This window comes from Nicotiana sylvestris, chromosome 8 (genome assembly GCF_000393655.2).
Source record: "Nicotiana sylvestris chromosome 8, ASM39365v2, whole genome shotgun sequence".
NCBI classification, from domain to species: Eukaryota; Viridiplantae; Streptophyta; class Magnoliopsida; order Solanales; family Solanaceae; genus Nicotiana; species Nicotiana sylvestris.
In genome coordinates, this window is record NC_091064.1 from 85,986,388 (window position 1) to 86,013,761 (window position 27,374).

Below are 27,374 nucleotides of genomic sequence, written 5' to 3' on the forward strand. Positions count from 1 at the left end.
CTACAAGTCCCAGCTTTGCTCTCCATGACGTCGGCAAGAAGTGATCGAGCATTATGCTCATCCGCCCTCGCTCGAGCAGATTCCTCCGAGAGAACGAAGCCCTTGGTGCCAATCTCTTCGAGTACCTCTCTTCGGGATCTGCAATGAACATATTCCTCGATCCTCTTTTCACGATCGAGGGCCCGCTTCAACTCGGCTTGGGTCAGTAGCGCCCTTCAAATGAATCGCCATCTCCTAATCAGCCTTAGTCCAACTCAATACTGCTTTAGCCCGAGCATCGATTCTCTCAGCCCTGACTTTCAAGAGATCGGACTCGAGCTTCGCGATCATATCCACTTGAACTGAAGCATTGTCACGAGCCAAGCGAAGTTGGGCCTCGAAGGCGGGAACTTTAGCCAAGACACCCTTCTCCTCTAAAGCTTGAGCCTGCATCTGAGCCCTCAGTTCACCACAAGCATTCCTAACTCGGACGACTTCACCCCTAAGGTACTCCAGAGCCTCCATCTTTTTCTACAACTATGACAGGCAAAGAGATTAACCTTAAGGGTCAAAAAGGCGAAACATAAACTACGAGATGTTACCTGCTCCATCAAATAACTCTCGTAATTCGAGCTCTGATACGCCTCATATCACCAGTGCATCAACTCAACCTCCTTCTCCTCATTGAGTGTCCCAAAGGACTCACCCTCATCCAGAGATTTCCGAAGCCTAGCCCCATGACGAAGCAGCTCAGACCTGAGCCTATCAAAGGCCTGCAAAAGAAAAACTCGATAAGGAAAGAAAGATGCGAAATGCAGAAGGACTACGCCGAAACTCACCGCGAAGTGAAGCTGACGGACATACTCGAAGGCCGAGCATATCCCTGTTGATCCAGCCCCCTCGGCCTTGGAATAACCAACCTCAGTCGAGGCTTAAATACGTTGAGGAACCACTGCCCAGGAACCAAAAACATCGGGAACAGCAGGAGGCTCAAAAACATTATCCTCATTTTCACGCGGAGTCGGGGTCCTGGCGGTACGAGGTTATTGGCCTTATCCAGGTTCCGTCCGAGGAATAAAAAATGCCCCCGCGCAAAGCCATTTCCATCAACCGAAGGCCGGAAGGAACACTCGCATCCGGGTTCAGTGTTAGCAACGACAAACAGGATCGTGCATTCGGAGCTGCCGCAAACGTGAAGAAATAAAACAAGTATTAAATGCAAGAGTCAAGGAAATATTTTTGTATTCATAAATATTAGCTTACAACGACCCCGGGGGGTACTTACATGTGATTACCAAAGCCCGCAAGGGGATCCTTACATAGGAACAAAGAAGTTCAAAGGTATACATACAACAAAAGTCTAAGATTCTAGCCTATTCCAAAAGTATGACATCTCCGACATCATCTCCTCAGGCGTGCGACCTCAAAGACAATATCTTCCAAGTCCAATCCCCTCGAGGACCTCATCTCGATCCTCCTAGAATGGCATCTTCAAAAGGGGATATATAAGAGGAAAGCGAAGGAGAAGAAAATGACAAAGGAGAAGCCGGAAGAAGGTAAGAAGTGGCTGGGTGAAAAATTTGGCTAGTACGAACTCCGCCAATACTACCATTATAAAGCCACTTCTTGAGACATTTCCTCGGCCCGGGAGGCGACAGCCAGTAGAGACTGTCGCCATACCCCTAGGAATACAAAGGGGGTGTAACACGCCAAACCGAGGAAGGAGGGTGAGCAGTGGTGTATAATCCGAGCCCCCTCTTGAGCAGTGGTACATAATCCAAGTATCTCCCCAGGTCGAAGAAAATCGGTCCTCTGCTTCATCGCCCCGAGCCAACAGAGACAGCAACAACAACAACAACAACAACAACAACAATAACAATAACATCACAACAGCACAACTTTGTCCGACCGAAGAAGGTGTTACAACCCATATCCACATGTGTTAGTTCATCCCATATATTAGTTAACATAAATCCAAGAAGGAATTATCTTTGAGATGATAAGAAGTCAATCCTATTGGTCTTAAGTGATACAAGAGTGTATAAGGGTGATTAACCAGTAGAAGTTAAACGAATCAAGGATGTTGTAACTCATATTTTCAGGTAATCTAGCGGTGCTTAATACACTCAAGAGGTCATTTATTAAGGTATTTTAATCATATAATATCCGTATCATAAGTCTTGAAGTCAAACGAGTTATGAAACAAAAGTCGACAAAAGTTGTCGCAACTTAGGTTCATAATTTTACTTAAACATTAGGTCAAATGTTTCTAATCTTTTCTCATAATTTACAAGGAATTACGGGGTGATCTACCCACCAAATTAAATATCTATGAGTTCTAGTTTCCAACGCATTAAACCGTTCATCGATACGATCTCGGAGTAGAGAGATATTCGCGTTTTTGCGAGACTGCGCCAAGCACCTCTCTATGGGGCCCACTAAGTCGGTTTAAGATATTTGGACCTATATAGGATGACTACAACCCGTTTTAAGTCATTTCTTTTCACTATTTTCAGACCTTAGAACCCTAGGAACATCCTCTCAAGGTTCTCTCAAGATTCAAGACCCAAAAAAGGGCAAACAACACAAATCAAGTGTCGGGAATTCCGTGGCGCTAGTAAGTCTCTTGTTCTTCTTGTTGTTGCTCATTTTTGTGTCGTTCCAGCTCGTGTGGGAGGTTTTTTTAAAGGGTTTATGTTCTGTAAATACTCCCTCATGTTCTTAATATCAATCCTAGGTGATTTCAAGCCTTCTAAAGTGATTCTAGTGCCGAAAAACACTAATTGATCGCTAGTTTCGTTTTTTTTGTTGTGTGGCAGCATTGGAGGGATATTTCATGGAAATTTAAGGTCAAATTGGAGTTTTTCTTTCTGTATAAAGGTAAGGAACCTCTTACTCTATATGTATTTAAGATTATCCAAGTTGCGGCTAAGCCATTGAAGCTAGAACTTGTGAGATATATATCGAAAGGTTTGGTAGTAATGTTATTGTTTTGTGGACTGTTTTGCGTTGTTGTTGGGCTGCGTATTTTACTACTATCTTGTGGAGTTTTGGAGGAGGAAGGGTGTGGGGAAACACCATATATATGTAGGGTTATGGGCTGATAGTTATTCGTAACATTTCCAGATTGTTTGACACGACTATGGTGGTCGTCGTATGTATGGAGTGATTAGGCTGTGTGTGGACTATATTGGGAGGCTCAATATGTTTATTATTGATGTTGTTTGGGCTGTTTGGTGACTATTTTGAATGGTGTGAGGTCATATATATAGGGGAGGTGCTGTCCGTTTCATCGTAAAATAGGTTGTGGTCGATACATAATAGTTATGACGCTTAAATGATAACGATAGTATCGTTTCTCTTATTGTAGACTAAGGAGTTTTGACAATTGCATAGCTTGAGATTGGGGAAGTATATACAAGGTATGTGAGGCTATCCCTTTCCTTCTTTTGCACGACTCCGATTGTACATAATGTAATGAACGAGCTTCCAAGATACTCTACTCTTAGAAGCTAGCAGTACTTACATTGTTTTCCCTCTTATGGAACGATTGATGTTAATGTTGCTTCTCTTATTCTTATGTTATCAATGTTGTTCGTACTTCCTAAATCTTATAAGGTTCATAGTGAAGAGTTAGTCCTAATAACGCGTACAGAGGATACCGACCTTACGTCACTCCGAAAGGTTTAGAATGTGATTCCATGAGTCGAGCATGCATTATATATATGTATCTATTTTACTCTACCGAGCCACGCTATAGTTGGCCGGGTACGACACCTATTGTGCAACCACTGATCAGTTGGGTTTTACCGAGCTCCACGTGGCCGGGTACGATTCTACCGAGCCTATTATGGCCGGGTACGATATGATGATGATGATGCCCACAGAGGCGAATGCTTTAAAGGTTTATGTATTTATACATATGTATCATGCATTTCATGTAAGTAGCCCTCAGAGGTACTAAGATGTTACAGGTGGTATATTCTTTATCCTTGCTTACATTACTGATCGTATTTATGGTTCCTTGCCTTACATACTCAGTACTTTATTCGTACTGACGTCCTTTTATTTGTGGACGCTGCATGTCGTGCTGCAGGTCCTGATAGACAGGCAGGTGCAGCTCCCCCACCACAGTAGACTGTCCAGTTCAGCGGTGATTGGCGAGATCCCTTCTCCGGACTTGCCTTGGTCTTGGTATGCAATTTTTGTTATAGACATTATGGGTATGTCGGGGCCCTGTTCCGGCTATGTTGCAACACTTATGTTCTTTTAGAGGCTCATAGACAGGTGTCGGCTCATGTATAGTTTGGTATGCCTTGTCGGCTAGTTTTTGTTGTATAGTCTTTCATAGTAGCGTGGTAGCTCATACCTTATATGTAGTTTCTTGATTGTCTGGTCATCCCCTGCTATGTATGTTCATGCCGTCATATTTTATTGCTGGTTGTCCATGATCTAGGTCTACCATTTATATTGATCTCTTTAGCCTTAAAAGATAATAATGAAGGTTAGATGAAATGTACGTTGGTGCTCGGCAAGTGTGGTCGGGTGCTAGTCATGGCCCTTCAGTTTGGGTCGTGACAAACTTGGTATCAGAGCAAGTCTGTCCTAGGGGTTGTCTATGAGCCGTGTCTAGTAGAGTCTTGATTATGGATGTGTAGCGCGCCACATTTATAATCAGGAGGCTACATGACATCTAGGGTTGTTACCTTCTTCCTGAATCTAGATCGTGCGTAGAGTTGAGTCGTAAGTGTTTGTCTCTAATATTCACCTTGTTTTTTTCAGTGATGCCTTCGACTAGGAAGCAAACGATTAGTAGACGGCTTGATACAGCAGCGGGAGAGGGTACCAGTCAGGTGCCCCAAGTCAGAGCAGGACAAAGTGAGGCTCAAAGTGAGATGCCCTCTCATACCTCATCTACTCCATCTCCTCCAGAGGATATTAGAAGGCACCCAGCGCCTCCAGTTCCTCCGTCTGGCACTCCAGACCAGGATATGCAGAGTGCTTTGCAGTTATTGACTAGCTTGGTAGCTGCTCAGGCTCAGAGGCAGAATACAGGTGCTGCTGAGAAACCAGTTAGTACAAGAGTTCGTGATTTTATTAATTTAGACCCTCCAGTGTTTACCGGATCAGACCCCAAGGAGGACCCACAGACTTTTATTGACCAGGTTCATCGTACACTTCGGGTTATGCATGTTAGTGATACAGAGGCAGTAGAGTTGGCTTCTTATCGGCTACGGGATTTAGCAGTTCTCTGGTATGATAGTTGGGAGAGATCCAGGGGTCCGAACCCTCCTCCAGCTGTGTGGAAGGAATTTTCTGAGGCCTTTCTTCGTCACTACTTGCCAGTTGAGATACGACGAGCTAGAGCTGATAAGTTCTTGAACCTTAGACAAGGTAATATGAGTGTGCGAGAGTACAGTATGCAGTTTGATTCTTTGGCAAGGTATGCTCCCCATATGGTGGCCGAGATGAGTGATAGGGTGCATATGTTCGTGAATGGGTTGGGACCACATCTAATAAATGAGTGTACGACAGCCTCCTTGGTGGAGGGCATGGATATTTCCCGTATTCAAGCTTATGCCCAGACCCTAGAGGATCGTAAGCGCCAGCAGAGGGCAGTTAGGGAGCAGGATAGAGGCCAGCATAAGAGGGCGAGATTTGCAGGGTATTCTGATGACTTCAGAGGCCGCATCAGGCCACAGTTTTCGAGGAGTTCGGCGCCACCTGTAGCTAGTGCTCCTCCACAGTTTCAGAGGCCTCGATATGATCGATCCTATTCTGGTCCAGGTCAGAGTTCGCGGGCATCTGGCTCGCAACATCACAGGGATACTAGTCAGATGAGACCCCCAACACCACATTGTGATCAGTGCGGCAAGGCCCACTTTGGACTGTGTCGTCGAGGTTCTGATGCATGCTATTCGTGCGGGCAGCCTGGCCATATGATGCGGGATTGTCCTAATAGAGGAGGTGATGGTATGGCTCAGCCGACTGGATCTGTGTCTGGTTCTTCCTCATCAGTTCGACCTCCAGCACGGGGTTTTCAGCAGTCGACAGGTCGTGGTAGGGGTAGAGGTGCAGTGCCGAGTTCGAGTGGTGCTCAAAATCGAACCTATGCTCTAGTAGGTCGACAGGATCTCGAGTCGTCTCCAGATGTTGTTACAGGTATTATATCTGTATTTTCTTATGATGTATATGCGCTGATTGATCCGGGATCTACATTATCATATGTTACACCCTTTGTGGCTAATAAGTTTGGCATTGAACCTGAATTGATAAGTAAACCCCTTGCGGTATCTACTCCGATAGGAGATTCTGTGATTGCTAGAAGGGTATATAGAGGTTGCACTGTGATGATTTGTAGTCGTCAAACCTCGGCAAATTTATTTGAGTTAGAAATGGTTGATTTTGATGTGATAATGGGAATGGACTGGTTGGCCTCATGCTATGCAAATGTTGACTGTCGTACGAAGATGGTTAGGTTCCAATTTCCGGGTGAACCCGTCATTGAATGGAAAGGGAACATTGCTACACCGAAAGGTAGGTTTATTTCCTATCTTAAGGCAAGGAAAATGATCTCAAAAGGTTACATTTATCATCTCGTTCGCGTTAGGGATGCGGAGGCGAAACCGCCTACTTTACAATCAATCCCTGTGGTTAACGAATTCCCAGATGTTTTCCCAGATGAACTCCCGGGCCTTCCTCCTGAAAGGGAGATTGAGTTTAGCATTGATGTGTTGCCTGACACTCAACCGATCTCTATTCCTCCATACAGAATGGCCCCGGCAGAGTTGCGAGAGTTGAAGGTGCAGTTGAAGGACTTGCTGGATAAGGGCTTTATTAGGCCTAGCACTTCACCTTGGGGTGCACCAGTCCTATTCGTGCGGAAGAAAGACGGGTCGTTACGGATGTGTATCGACTATCGACAGTTGAATAAGTCTACTATAAAGAACAAGTATCCACTTCCAAGAATTGATGACCTGTTTGACCAACTCCAGGGTGCCAAGTATTTCTCTAAGATTGATTTACGTTCAGGGTATCATCAGGTGAGGGTTAGGGAGAAGGATATTCCAAAGACGGCCTTCCGGACAAGATATGGGCACTTTGAGTTCTTGGTGATGTCGTTCGGGCTAACAAATGCCCCAGCAGCTTTTATGGATCTCATGAATACTATATTCAGGCCCTATCTTGATGTGTTCGTGATTGTATTCATTGATGACATTCTAGTGTATTCTCGTTCGGAGGTGGAACATGCGGGCCACTTGCGGATAGTATTACAGACGCTTCAGGATCGTAAGTTATATGCTAAGCTCTCCAAATGTGAATTCTGGCTGAACTCAGTAGCATTCCTTGGCCATGTGATATCTGATGAGGGTATTAGTGTCGACACTCAGAAGATCGATGCAGTAAAGAATTGGCCGAGACCTACAACACCATCAGAAGTCCGCAGCTTCCTAGGGCTAGCAGGATATTATAGGCGGTTTGTAGAAGGATTTTCCTCTATATCATCACCATTGACTAAGTTAACACAAAAAGCTACCAAATTCCAGTGGTCTGACACTTGTGAACGTAGTTTTCAGGAGTTGAAGAATCGATTGACATCTGCACCAGTGCTCACTCTTCCTGAAGGAACAGAAGGTTATGTGGTATATTGTGATGCCTCAGGTATAGGTTTGGGGTGCGTATTGATGCAGCGTGGGAATGTGATTGCTTATGCATCAAGACAATTGAAGAAGCATGAAAAGAATTATCCAACCCATGATTTGGAATTGGCTGCAGTAATATATGCTTTGAAGATATGGCGGCACTACTTATACGGCATCCATGTTGACATCTACACAGATCACAAGAGTTTACAATACATCTTCAAGCAGAAAGAGTTGAATTTGAGGCAGCGTAGGTGGCTTGAATTATTGAAAGACTACGACGTCGAGATATTGTATCATCCCGGTAAAGCCAATGTTGTGGCAGACGCTCTCAGCCGTAAATCAATGGGAAGCTTAGTACATATTGAGGCAGGTAGATGGGGGTTGATTAAAGAGCTTCATCAGCTAGCCAATATGAGAATCAGATTGTTAGACTCTGATGACGGAGGTGTTACTGTACAGAATACATCAGAATCATCTTTGGTAGCCGAGGTAAAAGCACGACAATATGAAGATCCTATCTTAGTACGATTAAGAGAAAGCATTCAACAGTGTAAAAGTATGGCTTTTAGGATCGGAAAAGATGGGGCACTGAGATACCAGAGCCGATTGTGTGTGCCTAATGTGGCAGGGTTGCGAGAGAAGATTATGAATGAGATTCATCAATCCCGATATTCCATCCATCCCGGCTCGACAAAGATGTATCATGATGTCAAGGAGCAGTATTGGTGGGATAATATGAAGAAGTCTATTGCTGAATTTGTAGCCCAGTGTCCCAATTGTCAACAAGTAAAGATAGAACATCAGAAACCCGGTGGATTGCTTCAAAATATAGAGATTCCGACCTGGAAGTGGGAGGTGATTAATATGGACTTCATTATTGGATTACCTCGCTCTTATCATAAGTTTGACTCCATCTGGGAGAATGGACAAAAGCCTCTCCATTCTTAACAGATTTATATCACGCAGATCATATCTGCTATTTAGAAAAAATTGATCAGATTTACTTCTTTATTGAATTTTCTATCCCCTGGATCCATAAATGGACCCCGGAAATGGGTTATACGGAAGAACAAATCCCTTGTTTATATAGGGTATTCTACAACAATTTTTGGGACAAATTGATGAAAACTGATCCCAAAACAAAGACGTTATACGGCCAAGAATTATTAGATTCTATAAAAACACAAATTCATTTATATGTGACAGAATATAGAGATTCCGACCTGGAAGTGGGAGGTGATTAATATGGACTTCATTATTGGATTACCTCGCTCTTATCATAAGTTTGACTCCATCTGGGTGATAATTGATCGACTTACAAAATGTGCCCATTTTCTGCCAGTGAAGACAACTTACGCGGCTGAAGATTATGCAAAGTTGTATATCAAGGAGATTGTTAGGCTTCATGGTGTGCCCATATCTATTATATCAGACCGAGGAGCTCAATTTACGGCTAACTTTTGGAGGTCTTTCCAGAAGGGTTTAGGCACACAAGTAAATCTCAGCACTGCATTTCATCCGCAGACTGACGGACAGGCTGAACGTACCATTCAGACACTGGAAGATATGCTACGAGCATGTGTTCTAGATTTTAAGGGGAATTGGGATGATCATCTTCCACTCATAGAATTCGCCTATAACAATAGCTACCATTCCAGTATTAAAATGGCCCCATACGAGGCACTATACGGGAGGAGATGTAGATCACCAGTTGGATGGTTCGAAGTCGGTGAAACAGAATTATATGGGCCAGATTTGATTCACCAAGCTATTGAGAAGGTGAAAGTGATACAGGAGCGATTGAGGACGGCACAAAGCAGGCAAAAATCTTATTCTGATGTCCGACGTCGTGATCTAGAGTTTGAGGTTGGTGATTGGGTTTTCCTGAGGATCTCACCAATGAAGGGTATTATGCGTTTTGGGAAGAAAGGTAAGCTGAGTCCAAGGTATATCGGGCCGTATAAAATTCTTCGACGGATTGGACAGGTTGCTTATGAGTTAGAATTGCCATCCGAATTGGAATTTGTCCACCCGGTATTCCATGTATCTATGTTGAGAAAATGTATTGGAGACCCTTCTCGAGTCGTCCCTATCAAAGATGTACAAGTTACAGAGGACCTATCATATGAAGAAGTGCCAGTGGCGATATTAGATCGGCAAGTCCGCAAGCTGAGAACAAAAGATGTAGCTTCCGTCAAAGTATTGTGGAGGAACAAAAATATGGAAGAAATGACATGGGAAGCAGAAAAGGAGATGAAGTCAAAATACCCTTACTTATTCCAGAATGAAGATAACAAGGATGCTGGTGGAAGACAGGATACATTGGAAGAAGAAACGGCTCTATGAGGTAAGCAATAATTTGAGAATACTCCTCCTTAATACAAAATGATGATATGTAGATAATGTAAATACGCATAATGCTTTGTGTAGACTTGTGAAACCATATGTTGGGCTTAATTACTTGCAAGTTTTTGCTAGTGACCATTTTATAGGGGAAAATTGATCGGAAATTTCCATTGGAATCCACGATGATTTAAACTCCCCATAAACCCTTACATTCGAGGACGAATGTTCCTAAGGGGGGGAGGGTGTTACAACCCATATCCACATGTGTTAGTTCATGCCATATATTAGTTAACATAAATCCAAGAAGGAATTATCTTTGAGATGATAAGAAGTCAATCCTATTGGTCTTAAGTGATACAAGAGTGTATAAGGGTGATTAACCAGTATTAGAAGTTAAACGAATCAAGGATGTTGTAACTCGTATTTTCAGGTAATCTAGCGGTGCTTAATACACTCAAGAGGTCATTTATTAAGGTATTTTAATCATATAATATCTGTATCATAAGTCTTGAAGTCAAACGAGTTATGAAACAAAAGTCGACAAAAGTTGTCGCAACTTAGGTTCATAATTTTACTTAAACATTAGGTCAAATGTTTCTAATCTTTTCTCATAATTTACAAGGAATTACGGGGTGATCTACCCACCAAATTAAATATCTATGAGTCTAGTTTCCAACGCATTAAACCGTTCATCGATACGATCTCGGAGTAGAGAGATATTCGCGTTTTCGCGAGACTGCGCCAAGCACCTCTCTATGGGGCCCACTAAGTCGGTTTAAGATATTTGGACCTATATAGGATGACTCCAACCCGTTTTAAGTCATTTCTTTTCACTATTTTCAGACCTTAGAACCCTAGGAACATCCTCTCAAGGTTCTCTCAAGATTCAAGACCCAAAAAAGGGCAAACAACACAAATCAAGTGTCGGGAATTCCGTGGCGCTAGTAAGTCTCTTGTTCTTCTTGTTGTTGCTCATTTTTGTGTCGTTCCAGCTCGTGTGGGAGGTTGTTTTAAAGGGTTTATGTTCTGTAAATACTCCCTCATGTTCTTAATATCAATCCTAGGTGATTTCAAGCCTTCTAAAGTGATTCTAGTGCCGAAAAACACTAATTGATCGCTAGTTTCGTTTTTTTTGTTGTGTGGCAGCATTGGAGGGATATTTCATGGAAATTTAAGGTCAAATTGGAGTTGTTCTTTCTGTATAAAGGTAAGTAACCTCTTACTCTATATGTATTTAAGATTATCCAAGTTGCGGCTAAGCCATTGAAGCTAGAACTTGTGAGATATATATCGAAAGGTTTGGTAGTAATGTTATTGTTTTGTGGACTGTTTTGCGTTGTTGTTGGGCTGCGTATTTTACTACTATCTTGTGGAGTTTTGGAGGAGGAAGGGTGTGGGGAAACACCATATATATGTAGGGTTATGGGCTGATAGTTATTCGTAACATTTCCAGATTGTTTGACACGACTATGGTGGTCGTCGTATGTATGGAGTGATTAGGCTGTGTGTGGACTATATTGGGAGGCTCAATATGTTTATTATTGATGTTGTTTGGGCTGTTTGGTGACTATTTTGAATGGTGTGAGGTCATATATATAGGGGAGGTGCTGTCCGTTTCATCGTAAAATAGGTTGTGGTCGATACATAATAGTTATGACGCTTAAATGATAACGATAGTATCGTTTCTCTTATTGTAGACTAAGGAGTTTTGACAATTGCATAGCTTGAGATTGGGGAAGTATATACAAGGTATGTGAGGCTATCCCTTTCCTTCTTTTGCACGACTCCGATTGTACATAATGTAATGAACGAGCTTCCAAGATACTCTACTCTTAGAAGCTAGCAGTACTTACATTGTTTTCCCTCTTATGGAACGATTGATGTTAATGTTGCTTCTCTTATTCTTATGTTATCAATGTTGTTCGTACTTCCTAAATCTTATAAGGTTCATAGTGAAGAGTTAGTCCTAATAACGCGTACAGAGGATACCGACCTTACGTCACTCCGAAAGGTTTAGAATGTGATTCCATGAGTCGAGCATGCATTATATATATGTATCTATTTTACTCTACCGAGCCACGCTATAGTTGGCCGGGTACGACACCTATTGTGCAACCACTGATCAGTTGGGTTTTACCGAGCTCCACGTGGCCGGGTACGATTCTACCGAGCCTATTATGGCCGGGTACGATATGATGATGATGATGCCCACAGAGGCGAATGCTTTAAAGGTTTATGTATTTATACATATGTATCATGCATTTCATGTAAGTAGCCCTCAGAGGTACTAAGATGTTACAGGTGGTATATTCTTTATCCTTGCTTACATTACTGATCGTATTTATGGTTCCTTGCCTTACATACTCAGTACTTTATTCGTACTGACGTCCTTTTATTTGTGGACGCTGCATGTCGTGCTGCAGGTCCTGATAGACAGACAGGTGCAGCTCCCCCACCACAGTAGACTGTCCAGTTCAGCGGTGATTGGCGAGATCCCTTCTCCGGACTTGCCTTGGTCTTGGTATGCAATTTTTGTTATAGACATTATGGGTATGTCGGGGCCCTGTTCCGGCTATGTTGCAACACTTATGTTCTTTTAGAGGCTCATAGACAGGTGTCGGCTCATGTATAGTTTGGTATGCCTTGTCGGCTAGTTTTTGTTGTATAGTCTTTCATAGTAGCGTGGTAGCTCATACCTTATATGTGGTTTTTTGATTGTCTGGTCATCCCCTGCTATGTATGTTCATGTCGTCATATTTTATTGCTGGTTGTCCATGATCTAGGTCTACCATTTATATTGATCTCTTTAGCCTTAAAAGATAATAATGAAGGTTAGATGAAATGTACGTTGGTGCTCGGCAAGTGTGGTCGGGTGCTAGTCATGACCCTTCAGTTTGGGTCGTGACAGAAGGATCGAGAGTTGGGCCATAACACGCATGACGTTGGCATAAGACCTTGAGGCCATGCGCCTCAAATATGGTGAGACGGCAAAGAAAAAAAATAGCAAGAAAGGAGTAAAGGATGGATATCAAAGAATGCTTGGATGAAAAACTGATCACAAGAAGCCCCATTTATAGGGGGGGAGGGCAAGCTAACTAACGACGCCATTATCGCCATCGAAAAGCGTAACAGCTGACGCAATCAATGCGTTCATGAAATATGAATCAACGACAACATTATGACCCAGAAGAACGAGAAATCACGACACATTAGACGACCCTGAAGAAGTGAAAGGGTTAAACGCCTCGGCACTTGTAAAAGGGGGCTATACCATCAGCACGATGTCATTATGGGAGCCCATAAAGTGGGATGCCAAAATCATTTCTTATCGCTTCCCTCTAAGAAACGCGGAGACTATATGTGCACGGTGAAATCGGAAGACCAATTTCTCATTGACAAATTGCTTTAGTAGGTCGCCTTGGAGGTTCAGGACCTCGAGCCAGTTATTTCCCTCAAGATCTGTCGATACCCAGCCGAGGATAACATCGGCTGAAACCCCGACAAACATGGGAAGCCTCTGAAGAAGTGCATCCGGAGTCGAATAATTCTACCTGGGCAGCCTGACATTGACCTACATATACGTCATGAAGCTTACTATCTGTCTCATCCCCGTTTCCTTTGTCACTCAACGTGTCTTGTACTATGTTTGGACTCCCCCCTCTTATAAAAAGAGAGTCGTTAACACTTTGTAAGGCAGATCTCCAACTACTCTACATAAGATCAATACTATCTCTCTCTCTTTCTTCTCCCCAACTTGTTCGCTCTTACTCGCTCGAGGATACTCTTTGCATTTATTGTTTTCATACTTGTTCTTCATTTATTGTTTGGTATTGGCCATAAAGAGTCATCTTCAATTATATTCTAACTGTTATCCCTTCCCCGGTTACCCCCGATAGCTCGAGCTCAAGCTGGATATCGACCCTGAGGCCCTTCATCGATCTGTTCGAAGCCCGGGCAGCAAGCCCCTCAATTTGATTACTGTCCCATTTTAGCTTGTATCTCTTCGATAAACTTCATATTCTTAGCATCAACTGCTCTAACAACTAGCATAAAAATAGATTACGTATTTTTAGAATCGCATTTACAAATTTAATTGTTGTTACTATTTTCACGGTAAACAAGTTGTTTCTGTTTGTTTGAGTTTTAATTGATTTTAGGTGTTGTTAGTGGAATTTGGTCCGGGTAGTACAACCATCGAACACAATATTTGATAGGCTGTGAACCCCAACTTGAGTTGGCCCATTCTATTTCTACTAAAACAAAAGCAGTAAATGAGAAGAGTAAAAAAAAAGAGGAACTTGTAATTAGCTAGAGTTTAGAGGGTATTAAGGGATTTTTACCTAATGGGAGTCTTTTTGTTACAACAACAAAAAAAAGTTTCCGGAAGAAATAAAAGGGATGGTCTCTGCAAAAGAAAACATATACAACTGAAATTTTGGGGCCTAGTAGTCAAATAACAAAAGTTTGAAGGGTAAAAGTGAATTAAAAAATGAAATTTTTGTTACCCTAAAATCTTCTATAAAAAGATCATTTTCTCATTCATTAGGGAGCCTGAGACAGAAAAGAGACACAACTGCTAGAAATTTAATTTTTTTTTTTTGAAATCTGAGTTTAATAGCTGTTAAAAACACTCCAAAATCAGAGAAGATATAGTCAAAAAAGGAAAGGTTAGAAGCTGCTTCTAACCTCCCTGGATTCTTGCATCATTTCTGGGTTCAAAAGTTTGGTTGATTTGAAGCAATTACTGATTTGCCGTGTAACTGAGCTCATACATAAGCGTCCTGGGCTTCTATTTGGCTTGGCTGAGTTTCTTTCTCTGCAATTAGGTTTGCTCTAAGGCTTTGTATGATTTGCTTTGAGTTTTATGAACAAGGCATAGTTGATTAATGTCACAAGTTGGTCGATTTGGTCGATTTAGTGTGTTTAAACTGAGTGTTTAAATATTGATCAAGTGCTCTGTAGTTTACTGGTGATTAGAGACTGAGTCCTTAGATGTAAAGTGACCTCCACAGGAGTGCAATGGAGCTGGCCAGTATTCCAGAGTTATCACATGTCATCTATATTTAGATTATTCACATGGATAGTCATTCGTATAATAGGGCAAATCTGTTTTTTTATTATGCCAGGATTCATTTTTTGAATATGAAGGATAAAAAGGTGAAGTGAAGAAGTTTTCAGCTCTGTAGTTTTGATTAGATAAACAAAGAATATCATCTTTTTAAAAAAAAAAATTCAGTTGCTGAAGATGTTTGTTTTTATTGTAAATTCAAACTATGACCTTTGGTGTAATGAACTGAATAGTCCCTTTGAAATTTCGACGATTACATGTTGTTAATTAAGAAGAATTTGCTCTTACTTTCATTTACGTGAAATTGTTGGATTGTTTTAGGCCGTTCTAGTTTAGTAGAGTTATCATTTATGTACTATAAGCTAATGTATGGGTTTTCTCCTTTTATTATTTTTCTTCCTTTTTATAGTCTATCACAATTGGCATAAATTTGGGATGGTTTGCATTATTCATTTTTTTTGTCAAACACCATTCAAGAAACATTAGCACATTTTACTTTGATTATCTTTTAAAATATAGGAACTAGAAGAGCTCAAATACAAACATCTTCCTTCATTACACGTAATTTTAGTCTTGCCAATGAACATAGTTGCTTAATCCTTAATAAAGAGCAGATGCTTTAGTCATTCAGAAATATTTGAGTGACAAAAATTATACACCCCTACTACAACGTTCACCCATATGCAAATCTTGCAACAAATCTCAAAGTAACGGTAGGGAAAATTAAGCAACTCCTAAACATTTTTGCTTTAGGCGTATTCAATATTAAATCATTACGGTCACGGGCACCCGTGGCATAGTAGTGATACTGTCACGACCCTAAAACCGACCTGATCGTAATGGCGCCTATCGTGAAACTAGGCCAGCCGACACAACTCCCAAATTAACCATTTATCAATAAGAATCATGTTTAAGCCTTTAATTTAAACAAATGGTTCATAATATAAGTCTAAATAAACAGTGCGGAAATAATATTCAAGCCCGACAGGGTGTCACAAGTCACAAGCACTAAGGTATGAATACAATAGGAGTCTAAAATGTACTAAATAAAGTCTAATGAAAACAAGATGAAGGTAAGCAGTGCTGCGAACGTCGTGTAGCCAACTTGCTAACTCCGATGACTCTGCCTCTGAGCAATCAACACCCGTTACCGGGTTCCGGAATACCTAAATCTGCACACAAGGTGCAGGGAGTAATGTGAGTACTTCAACTCAGTAAGTAATAAAAGTAAATATTATCTGAGCAGTAAGAAATCACGTAAACCACATCATGGCATCACACAGGATACCGCATGTTTCCAAAATAGGATACAAACCAAATCATCTCGTTCAACTCCCATTTCGGGAAAATCCTTTGAAAAATGCCTTTCTAACAGTTTTTGAGTAGAAGTTCAGTGAATTTCATAGTCAAAGTGATGAAAATCACAATCGACCCCTCGAGCAAAAACATAGTTCGTATACAGCCCATCGGCAAAACAGAAATTCATAACCATTCCATAACTTAGAAAGTTCAGTTTAAATGAAAGTTGTTTAAAGCATTTGTTCAACATTTTCAATAGAGGCTCGGTCTAAAGATGAGTGAAAACAGTAATTAAATCAACATATTCAATAGAAACTCACTTTAAAGAGGAGTGAAACCAGGAAGTTCATAAACAGACCCTTCAAGCAAAGCATCACTCATATACATATATATATAGCCCCTCGGACAAGCCTCTCAGTCGCTCTTGACTCAACTCTTATAAATCAGAGCTCACATTCAGCACTCACGCTCAATAGGTACCATATAATAACCGCTGCGGCGTGCAACCCGATCCATAAATCGCTGCGGCGTGCAGCCCGATCTATATATATAGTCGACTACGCTCACTGGGGGTGTGCAGACTCCGGAGGGGCACCTACAGCCCAAGCGCTATATCGCTGCGGCGTGCAGCCTGATCCAATAACGCTGCGGCATGCAGCCCGATCTATATACATACATACATATATATATATACATACATACATATATATATATATATATATATATATATATTGCTGCGGCGTGCAGCCCGATCCATTAATATATAATCCTCACAATCAGGCCCTCGACCTCTCTCGGTCATTAATCTCACAATCAGACCCTCGGTATATCTCAGTCATCAATCTCACAATCACGCTTTCGGCCTCTCTCAGTGATCAACCTCACAAGTCGCTTGGACTATCAGTAAAACAGGGCATTTAGCTCAAATATCATTTATAGTGCCAAAATTTAGTAAATAAGGCTGAGTTAGGGAATTTCCAAAATGCAGCATGACTGAGTACAATTATTAACTCAAAACAGTGAGGAAAGTAGTAAAAAAACCCATAATGGTCCAAAACAGTCGGCACGAGGCCCAAACATAGCATTTAGCCCAGAACATGATAATAACAAGCAGCGTTCAATCAAATACGCAGTTAAACAGTCATATGGGATGGACTAAGTCACAATCCCCAACGGTGGATGACCACACGCTCGTTATCTAGCGTGTGTGTCACCTCAAAATAGCACAACGATGTAAAATCTGAGATTTCAAACCCTCACGACGGCATTTACAATCATTACTTACCTCTATCCGGTCCAAACTCTAGTCTGCGATGCCTTTGCCTCTCGAATGAGCCTCCAATTACTCTGAATCTAACCAAAATAAGTCCCACATCATTAATACACGCAAAAGGAATAAAGCCCAAGCGAAACTAATCGAATTAACTCAAAAATCTCGAAATTGGCAAAACCCGACCCCCGGACACACGTCTCGGAACCCAACAAAAATTAAATCAATATAATCCTCATCCTCCCACGAGTCTATACATATCAAGAACATCAAAATCGGACCTCAAATGGCCCCTCAAATCTCCACTCAAAGGTCTCTTAATCTCGAGCCCTAATTACCCATTTTGCACTGATTTTCCCAAATTTTCACCACTAATTAGGCCTTTAATCACATATAAACGAGTTATGAAGTCAAGAATCTTACCTCCAAGAGATTACCCTTTGGTTTCCTCAAGAATCTCCCTCAAAAGCTTCAATCCCGTTCAAAAATGGTAAAAAAATGAAGAAGGGTCGCGGATTGGCTATTTAATACTGCCCAGGTCATTAATAGACTGCGATCGCGGGACCACCCATGCGATCGCGAAGAACAAACTCACAGCCTCCAAATTTTACTCACTGCGATCGCACACTTGCCCACGTGATTGCGAAGCTGCAATCCACTGACCTATGAGATCGCGTACTCCCTCAAGCGGTCGCGAAGAACAGCTCCTCCACCTCACGCGCTCCAGACCCCTACACAATCGCGATCACTCTAAGGCTATCGCATAGAACAAAATGATGTTGCCCCCAAATAGCCCTATGCGATCGCATTCGTACCCACGCGACCACATAGAAGGACACCAGAACTGAACACCAGCAGCAATTTCTGCAATCTTTACAAGTCCGAAAAGATCCGATTACCTCCCGAAATTCACTCGAGGCCCTCAGATCCTCAACCAAACATGCCAACATGTCCCATATCATCATTCAAACTTGTTCCAACCTTCGGAATGTTCAAAACAACATCAAAACACCAAATCATCACCTAATTCAAGCCTAAGAATTCCAAATATTTCCAAATTTCGCTTTCGATCAAAGAGTCTATCAAACCTCGTCCGAATGACCTGAAATTTTGCACACACGTCACAAAATGACACAACAGACCTATTCAAACTTTCGGAATTCCATTCTGACCCTTATATCAAAATATCACCTATCAACCGGAAAATGCCAAAATTTCAATTCAAGCCTAAACCTTCCATGGACCTCCAAAATACATTCCGATCACGCTCCTAAGTCCCAAATCACGTAACGGAGCTAACCAAAACATAAAAGCTCCAATCCTAGGTCATATACTAACAAGTGAAAACATGGTCAAACTTTTCAGATTTTAAGCTTCAAACTAAGAACTGTTCTTCCAAATTCATTCCGATTGATCTGAACACCAAAACCAACGATTTACATAAGTCATAATACACCACACGGGGCTAGTCATGCCCAAGAAATGGCGAGATAAGTGCAAAAGCTCAAAACGACCGGTCGGGTCGTTACATCCTCCCCTACTTAAACATACGTTTGTCCTCGAACGTGCCCAGAGTTGTTCCGAAAACCATCAAATCACCGTGTAACCTTACCATGCACATACCCGGGGGTGATCCCACTTCACCCTATCTCATATAGATCCGATAACACAATGGAACTGAAATTTCACAATCCAACCTAGCCCATAAAACTTAGAACCACATTTCCACTTCTGAAACCATCTACAAGATCATAATCTCACATCTATACTCTGAATAAGCCCGAACTAGTGTAATAACCCATTCCTGCAACCTCAGGTGCAATTACGTGACATACCACATAACTCAAACACTTGTAGCGATAACTTCTAATCACAGCAGTGCTTAAAACATCCGAATTTCGATAATAAGCCTTTAATCATATAAGGCCTCATTCCAACACTTTTGTATACTGTAAATGATAAATGAAACATGTAAAAAGTCATAACCATTCCTCAGATCAACCATTTGTGAAGCCCCTTCCCCTTTAGCAAGGACCATAGAAAATTTCTGAGCCGAACATCGATAATATCCTTCCATCACGCTAAAATCGAATCCGTTTTTATTCATTATAGATACCCAACGATCTCATCTAATCAAACACAACTACACTGGTGACATGACACATCAATACCATCTAAAACCACAACTCGTGCAGTCTGCACACCAATAAGCAACAATCCAAACATACTCAAATCATGAGAATGACTCAAATGAGAGAGCTGTACCGCAAGCTCGACAATACCACCACAACACAATGCTAAGAACCCATCACATATCGTAGAACCAGAATACATGAATCTAACCCGAAGGATCATAGCTCGACATAACTTCGCTGCAATGCGCGACCCCATTCCAAATGCCGGTTCACATAAGACACCACAAATCACCATGCTCAAAATCATCAACCAAGCGCAATTTGATGCCTAGCACCCAAAAGTGAATCACCATAACCATGGAAAAGCAAATGACACAATGCCATATCAGTCCGAAAGAACATACCCAATGCGCAACAAATCATGCAACTACCAATTACCCGTCTCGCTAAAAGTCTGCTATAAAGCTCAAATGGAATCACACCATATGTGCATATAACCCACAAATCACAACTCCTCGTAACACAGAAGGGTAGCTCACAGATCACTCCAGAACACGGATAAGCTCAACAACAATCAAATGACACATCTCTCAATAACAACAGTTTGGAGTCAACAATTCCGACCCGGTGTAAAATACACATCCATGTTGGGCCTACTAATGAACCACAAATCAACTCTAGTCACCCACAATAGATAAATAACCCTCCGACGGTTCACAATGACTGAATCATAGCACGTACTATCATCTGACTATCTTACCAACATTTTTATAGTCCACAACCGCGAAATAACCTGTTTATGAGAACTCCCAGTCTCCAAATCCGTAAAGCACATGAATCACCATATCTGATCCCACCTCCACCGCCCGAATATCTAACACGTTCCTACTACTCGATCATCCCACGAGGGGTACTTCTAAAAAAAGTTCTTCTGTGCCACCAAGCAAACCTTGAATATCAGCAGTCGATCAAACAAGATAGTGTCGCAATAACAATAAAGCATCTATAACTCAAACACATCACCCTTTCTGAAATGTATACCCTCGTCAAGCCAAACCAATCAGTGATCTCATTTATCTAGTCATCTAAAGCTATCCATGCTGCCTAAAAATTTATGACCTTCTTTTCAAGACTGAACCATGACCTTACACATGCAAATCTCAACCCCACGCAACATACCGCATATACCCTACCATCCAATGATAAATATGAGAACTTTACAATCCACTCTGAGCTACAAGCAACTAGGTACTCAACCGGCCAAGAACTTTCCATTGATCCCATCTAAAAGAAAATCACTATACATCCCAAGCTCCTCATGAATATACACCTCCAAACCGTGGTAGAAATCATCAATAACTCTCTGAATCCACTTTGCACAAAACCAAATCGTCAGGACTGACCCCTTCTAACTCAACCAAGCTATGCAAGCCATCAAAACCTAAGAGCATTGCCACGAAACACCTGTAGAAACACTTTACCTCATAAGCACCCCAAAGAACTAATCATATCCTTACCATGTCGACCCGGCCTACTAACAAGCTATCCCATCTATCCAAGTTCCTTCTGATTTACCTTCAAATTGGTACTTCATCTTGCTATAAAACCACAGTTCCTCAACCCAGACTCACCACACGAGACCTAAGCATAAAACCACATCGTCTAAGGCATATAAGCCGCTGAATACTCTCTTAAATATTCCCAAAAGCACCACATTCAAAATACCTACCCTAGAGGATTTTCCTGCGATCCCAAAGTCGTTTCTTTCACCTTTCTGATACTGATATATAGAATCCCATGACGATATAGAAATACCACGAGTCTTGACATCCTCCAATGAAAAACTCAGTTTCTAGCCAAATATACAACTTGAAAACCTCCAATTACTACATGTAAAAGCTTCAACTCATTAGAACCATTCTCGAGAGTAATCTACTCTACTCAAACCTCAATTAGACTGATCAAATGAAGCGAACAACGTGTGCCTCATTAGCACTCCAACACTGCAGAATGTAACCTCACCTACAACCAAGAAACCTCCTATTCAGTGCACCGCACATCCTTTACTAATAACCACTCAAGACATTCCGTGATTCTCATTCACTTATGAAGCATAACATAACCTTTGTCAAAATTTTCCTTTACTCGAGCCATCCTCGGTCTCAATCTCCGTAAGCTATAACTGATTCACCCGTATGCCACAAACTGGAACCAACATAGCACATAACCGTGTAATCAACTAATCAATAGCCGACTCCCCCACTTGGCTCAAAGCCATGGATCAAAACACACACAATAACTCATAATGCATATACTCTATTACTGCCATAATACCACAGTGAGATTAAACTCAATCCCTCATAAGCTCGTGCAACACAGACCATCTAGTACTTCAAATCTTCTGCAAATCTTGCATTCACACCAGTAATAGTCAAGCCCACTCTCTTAAGCTACCAAAATTTAAATTGCAACACACATATTTCACATGTAAATGAGATCTTCCAACAGACATCATAAGGATCGCACAAACATCAGAACACCTGCAGGGGATAACCCACCTACTTCGCCTCAAACTAACATCTCTTTATACCCTTCCACCGTCATAAACATTACCCAGTCACTTAATCTTCCCGAGTCTGAACTCATATCACAACATGAAATTTACTTCACTTCCCAACTAGGCAACATCAAAAGGTCCGACAACACGCCCACAACTCGAGATAAACATCAAATCACGATGGAAACCAAGCATCGGATAGTCCTTACTATCCCAAGTAGACCCTTCTTTTCTCGTTCAAATCATATGCACATATTTCGCAGTCACATCATACTCATCACGTAGCTATCCTATCACCACTCCCACCAATAGGGACACTATCGGACATACAAATCCAAAAGCACATGCTCACACAATCAACGCCTCAATGCTCAAGCTATAGGCAAACCCGGCCTCAAGTCCTCCAGACTGGCCCAACATCAATACACACAGAGATCACACCTCACCCCTCGATCAGGGAATCACAAGCCATCGATGCATATCTGATACTGAGCGCTTATGCATGCATACGAACGAGTGGAAGAAATTTCAAGAGTTATATTTCAAGCTGAATCAAGGACGCACGATAAGAATTCAAGAATGTAAATTTTTCCTAAAGGTTCTACAACCTCCCGAGGATAAGTACAGACGTCTCCGTACCGATCCGCGAGACTCTACTAAACCTGCTCATGACTTGTGAGACATATGTAACCTAGACTCTAATACCAACTTGTCATGACCCTAAAACCGACCCGGTCGTGATGGCGCCTATCGTGAAACTAGGCTAACCGACACAACTCCCAAATTAACCATTTATCAATAAGAATCATGTTTAAGCACTACTAAAAACAGTTCTATTGGAACAATTATTTGGCAATGGTTATAGAACTGTTACAATAGATTATCTTTTGGAACGGCTTTAATCATTCCAATAGAGTGAAAAGGTTTTTGGTACACTTCTGAAGCAAAATCGTTCCAATAGGATAGTAACCGTCCCCATAAATGAAGCTATGAAGGCGATTTATAAAGGCGATACAATAGGGTTATTTATGAGAACGGTTTTCTAAAATAAAATATTTATTGGGACGGTTTATTTTTTCCTCCCTACTTTCCCTCCTAAATATTTATTAAAAAAATAAAAATAAATTATGACCCCAATAAAATTTTAATACTAAGTGTTTTGGTAAGATAGAAAGGCAGAACCTTTCGTCTCTCTCATCAGCATCTCTTCGTCTCTCTCTTGTCTTTAGACCTAGAAAAATCCGCCATCGACGAACTGTGCGACCTACTCTGACAAAGGAATTCTGACGAAGGACAACCATTTTGGCTAATATGAGGGAATCTCAGATGTAGGTTATCAGTATTTTTCCGTGTGCGATATTTTCTGTGGCTGTTCGCTTTCGCTATTGTTTCGCCGGAAAATTGTTTCGCCGCTTCTTCTGTTTTCTTTCTATGGTAAGATTTCTGATAAACCCATTAATTTACTCTATCCTTTGTTTGTATTATATGATAAATTTTTTGATTTCTAGTTTGTAAAACTCTAATTATCTACTTAGTTGGAAAAACAAGTTAAATTTTGTTTAGGGTTTTTTGAGGTATTTTCAGTTGGAAGTTTTGATCTGATTAACAGGAATGATTTGAGCACCAAAATACACGGCATGTCGTATTATACATCGGCAGACTATACGAGCATGGTTTTACATTAGGGCTTTCTTATTATCTATCGCCATTTGTTCGTTCGTTTCTTTATTTTTTCTCTTAGAATAATGAGTGACGTATTTGATTTGGGATGTGTGTTTTGATTGCTGAGTTTGTCCTCCAAAAAATTCTTTACAGAATGATATCCTTATTGTCGAGAATTCCCCGAAATATTTCTTTACTTATAGGATTACGCTGAGTATGTGTGGTTCAACATCTTTCGTTATAATGCCTACTCCTCTAGGAAGGCTTCTTATTAGCGGAAGTATTTTTTAAGTGCATGTTGCATAATTATTTTATTTAAAGTTATGTATTGAAGAAAAGTAGATTAAGCTGCTGTTAATCACCTCATTGTCGTTGATTAGCTTTTGAATTCAGAAATGTAATTTTTATGTATATTAGTAGGGTGGATTTTGGCTGATTTCTGTATGTTATGTAACATTTTCACCTCAAATAAATCGCTTTTAGTAAAACGAAGAGCTAGTTTGTATGTTAAAGAGGGAAAAGGGATCGCTAAATCATCACTGTTATTTGAATTTTATTTCCAATAGTCTGCTGCAATGTTGAGAACAGAAAGGGTTCTCTTTGATGTTTTAGTGCTAGATTTCGTCATCTGACACACTTCAATAGGTTTCCTTTCATGTTTCATGAATTCATTTTAGAGCCTGACTACAGGACGAGTTTGATGGGATGAGACTTGTTTAGATTATACGTTTGAGTGTATTTTTCATTTCATGTTCGATATTCCAGTCCAGAAAAAGAAAAGGTACTGAGTTCGTCTACTCTGTTAATGGTGCATAAGCCTATTATTTTACTTTGTGTTGTTAATAAGCCTATGAGTTCTCCGGTAATATTGCTAATAAGCCTATTATTTTACTTTGTGTTGTTAGTATTATGTGATACATTTTGTGATTTATGGTTTGCAAAATCGGGGGTTTAGTTGGTGGATTTTAATTTCGTATTAAAAACTATGAGATTTGCTTTATGTAGCTGTTTATGTGATGGTTTTGGTGATTGTAAAATTTTGCAACAATGAAATCCATATAATTTTGACAATAAGTGGCTTTTTCCTATCTTTCTTATTATATGATTTTTTTATTAAGAGTATATAAACCAATTTTATACTATTTGTTTTGGTGTCATATAGGATAAAAGTAATTTAATGGATAACGGAGATAAAAGGTGGATGGGCCTTCGAAGCTATTTTAATCTGCTATAGTTCACAAGCTTAGTTTGTTTCATTCCAAAGTTTTATATTATCCATTGTTATTTCTGGTAACTAATCTGTCATCTCAAGAATTGGAGGCCATTGTATGCAGTAGTATAACTCTATAGTGCTGTGCCAAATTGCTAATATTCTAGTGCTTCTTTTGTTCTTTTGGTGCTTAAGCAAGCAGAATTGGTCTTGTCACACCTCCTTTTTGCGCACCTACCCCGAAGGATAATGTACAAGGGAGTTTTTCCAATTTAATTGACATTATTCAAAATGGGATTATTTATTTATTTCAGAGTCGCCACTTGGGATAAAGTTGGCTTTTGGTGTCCCAAGTCACCGGTTTATCTTTAATCCCAATTCGAGGAAAATATTCGACTTTCCAAATGAAGTCTGCGAACCAGAAATTCTAAGTAAGGAATTCTGTTGACACGAGGGAAGGTGTTAGGCACCCCCGGATCCCGTGGTTCTAGCACGGTCGCTTAAATTATTGTAATGGCTAAATATCTGATTTTAATACATGTTATAACTTATGTGTTTTTATTAACTTTAAAACGCTTTTATATATTTTTTTTAATAGAATTGCAACGTCGTGAAAAACTCGTCTCGAACCACGTCGCAACCAATGCACCCGTGGTTGTTGACACATTTCGACTCCGTTGAGATTTGGATTTGGGTCACATAAATGTGCACCCGAGTTTAAGGAGGTAATATTATTAAGAACGCGCCTAAAGAGGCTAGCGTATTATTATTTTTGGGGAAAGCCGTGAAATTCGCTAAACGGTCATTCCGAATTCTAAGTATTTTATTATGACCAATTATTGAGGGCCCCGCAATTTGCATATTTTATTTGGCGAGACTCGTCTCATCATTTTTTTTATTTGAAGGCCAACCTAAAGCAAACTACGATTTTCTATTTAATTTGTCTCTAATAATAAAAGAATAAGCCCTAATTATTTAGCCTATTTGAAAGGGCCAAATCCTTATAAATCCATTTCAGATTAGCCAGGCCCAATAACTAAAAAAATAAAAATATATCATTTTAGCAACTCGTTCAAGACAGCCCATATTGTGTTCATAAGGGGGCTAGATGGTTTGAGCCCATAGTGAGCCCAGACACATGACAACAGTTTCAATTTCGAGGCCTGCTAGTGTTTTATGCCCAAATAACCCTTTTTAATTCAAATTGCACGCTAGTCCTCAATCAATGGACACTCAGACCATTCAATTCATTTAACAGTGCACATATATGGTAAACGTGAACATTAATTTCATTTATGAAGGGGTGGGGATGAGATGGCCTTTCAACATGCAAATGCAGCGTGTATTATTTCAGAGATGAGATGTATCTAGTGCTTTTGAATTCAAAACGTATACAGTTGTATAAACCCGACAATCCAAGTTAAAACTCTACTTCATGCTATTAAACTAACAAACTACGTGAGTTATTGATGGATTCCCTTAAGCACAGATTAAATTATGACTCACTGTCTATGAATAAGGTATCTAATGCTAAATGAATTTGAATCATACTAAAGCTATACTAAACAGCTCTATTGACACAAATTTCCAATTACGCCAGCCCAGGACAGTCCAAGACTAACTACAAATGAATTGAAATTATTCTACTACTCGACTGTTTAATGATTAATTGCAAAATACAGATCTAGAACCAGTTAATTCTGTTGCTAAAGCTTTCAATTAAACTAACCACAAAATGACGTTATTAAGGCTATTAACTAACCAAAGTTCAGCAACTAGATAGTCCATTAACGGTCCAAAAACAATTCTAATTATACAGTATACCATCCCAACCAATACCAATCGAAACTAAGCTATATTAAGTAATTACACATCAACTAATATCTATTTTGAAACACAGGTACAGGGTAAACTACATGAGCACAGATGTGGAGGCCAAGGCATGAATATTTCCATTTCATCTTTCAAGTCAAAGCTACATCAAAGCTTAATTTGAGTGTGTACCTGGAAATGTAAAAAATGAAAATGAAGTATCAGCAGCAGTAACTAGCAGGCCACACTAACCAAAATTCAAGCAGCACAGGGTCAGATTCGACTCTAGAACAAACTTGATGACCCAGAAGTGAGAGAAGAAGACCAACTCAGAATCAGTAGGAATCAGAATGAACCATTAACCTGCAACTGATCCAATACTTCAATGCA

At 40.5% G+C, this 27,374-nt stretch overlaps 1 protein-coding gene across 1 annotated transcript in view; it reads right to left on the minus strand.

Moving 5' to 3' along the window:
• Window positions 1–234: 234 nt before the first annotated feature.
• The window catches only part of LOC138875326 (uncharacterized), a 34,874-nt gene continuing 7,734 nt past the window's right edge, over window positions 235–27,374 (minus strand). Inside the window, exons 3-4 of the mRNA XM_070154151.1 lie at window positions 651–752; window positions 235–510 (exon numbers count right to left, since the gene is read on the minus strand). Coding sequence (XP_070010252.1) covers window positions 235–510; window positions 651–752 — 378 coding nt within the window. The remainder of the gene's footprint in view (window positions 511–650; window positions 753–27,374) is intronic.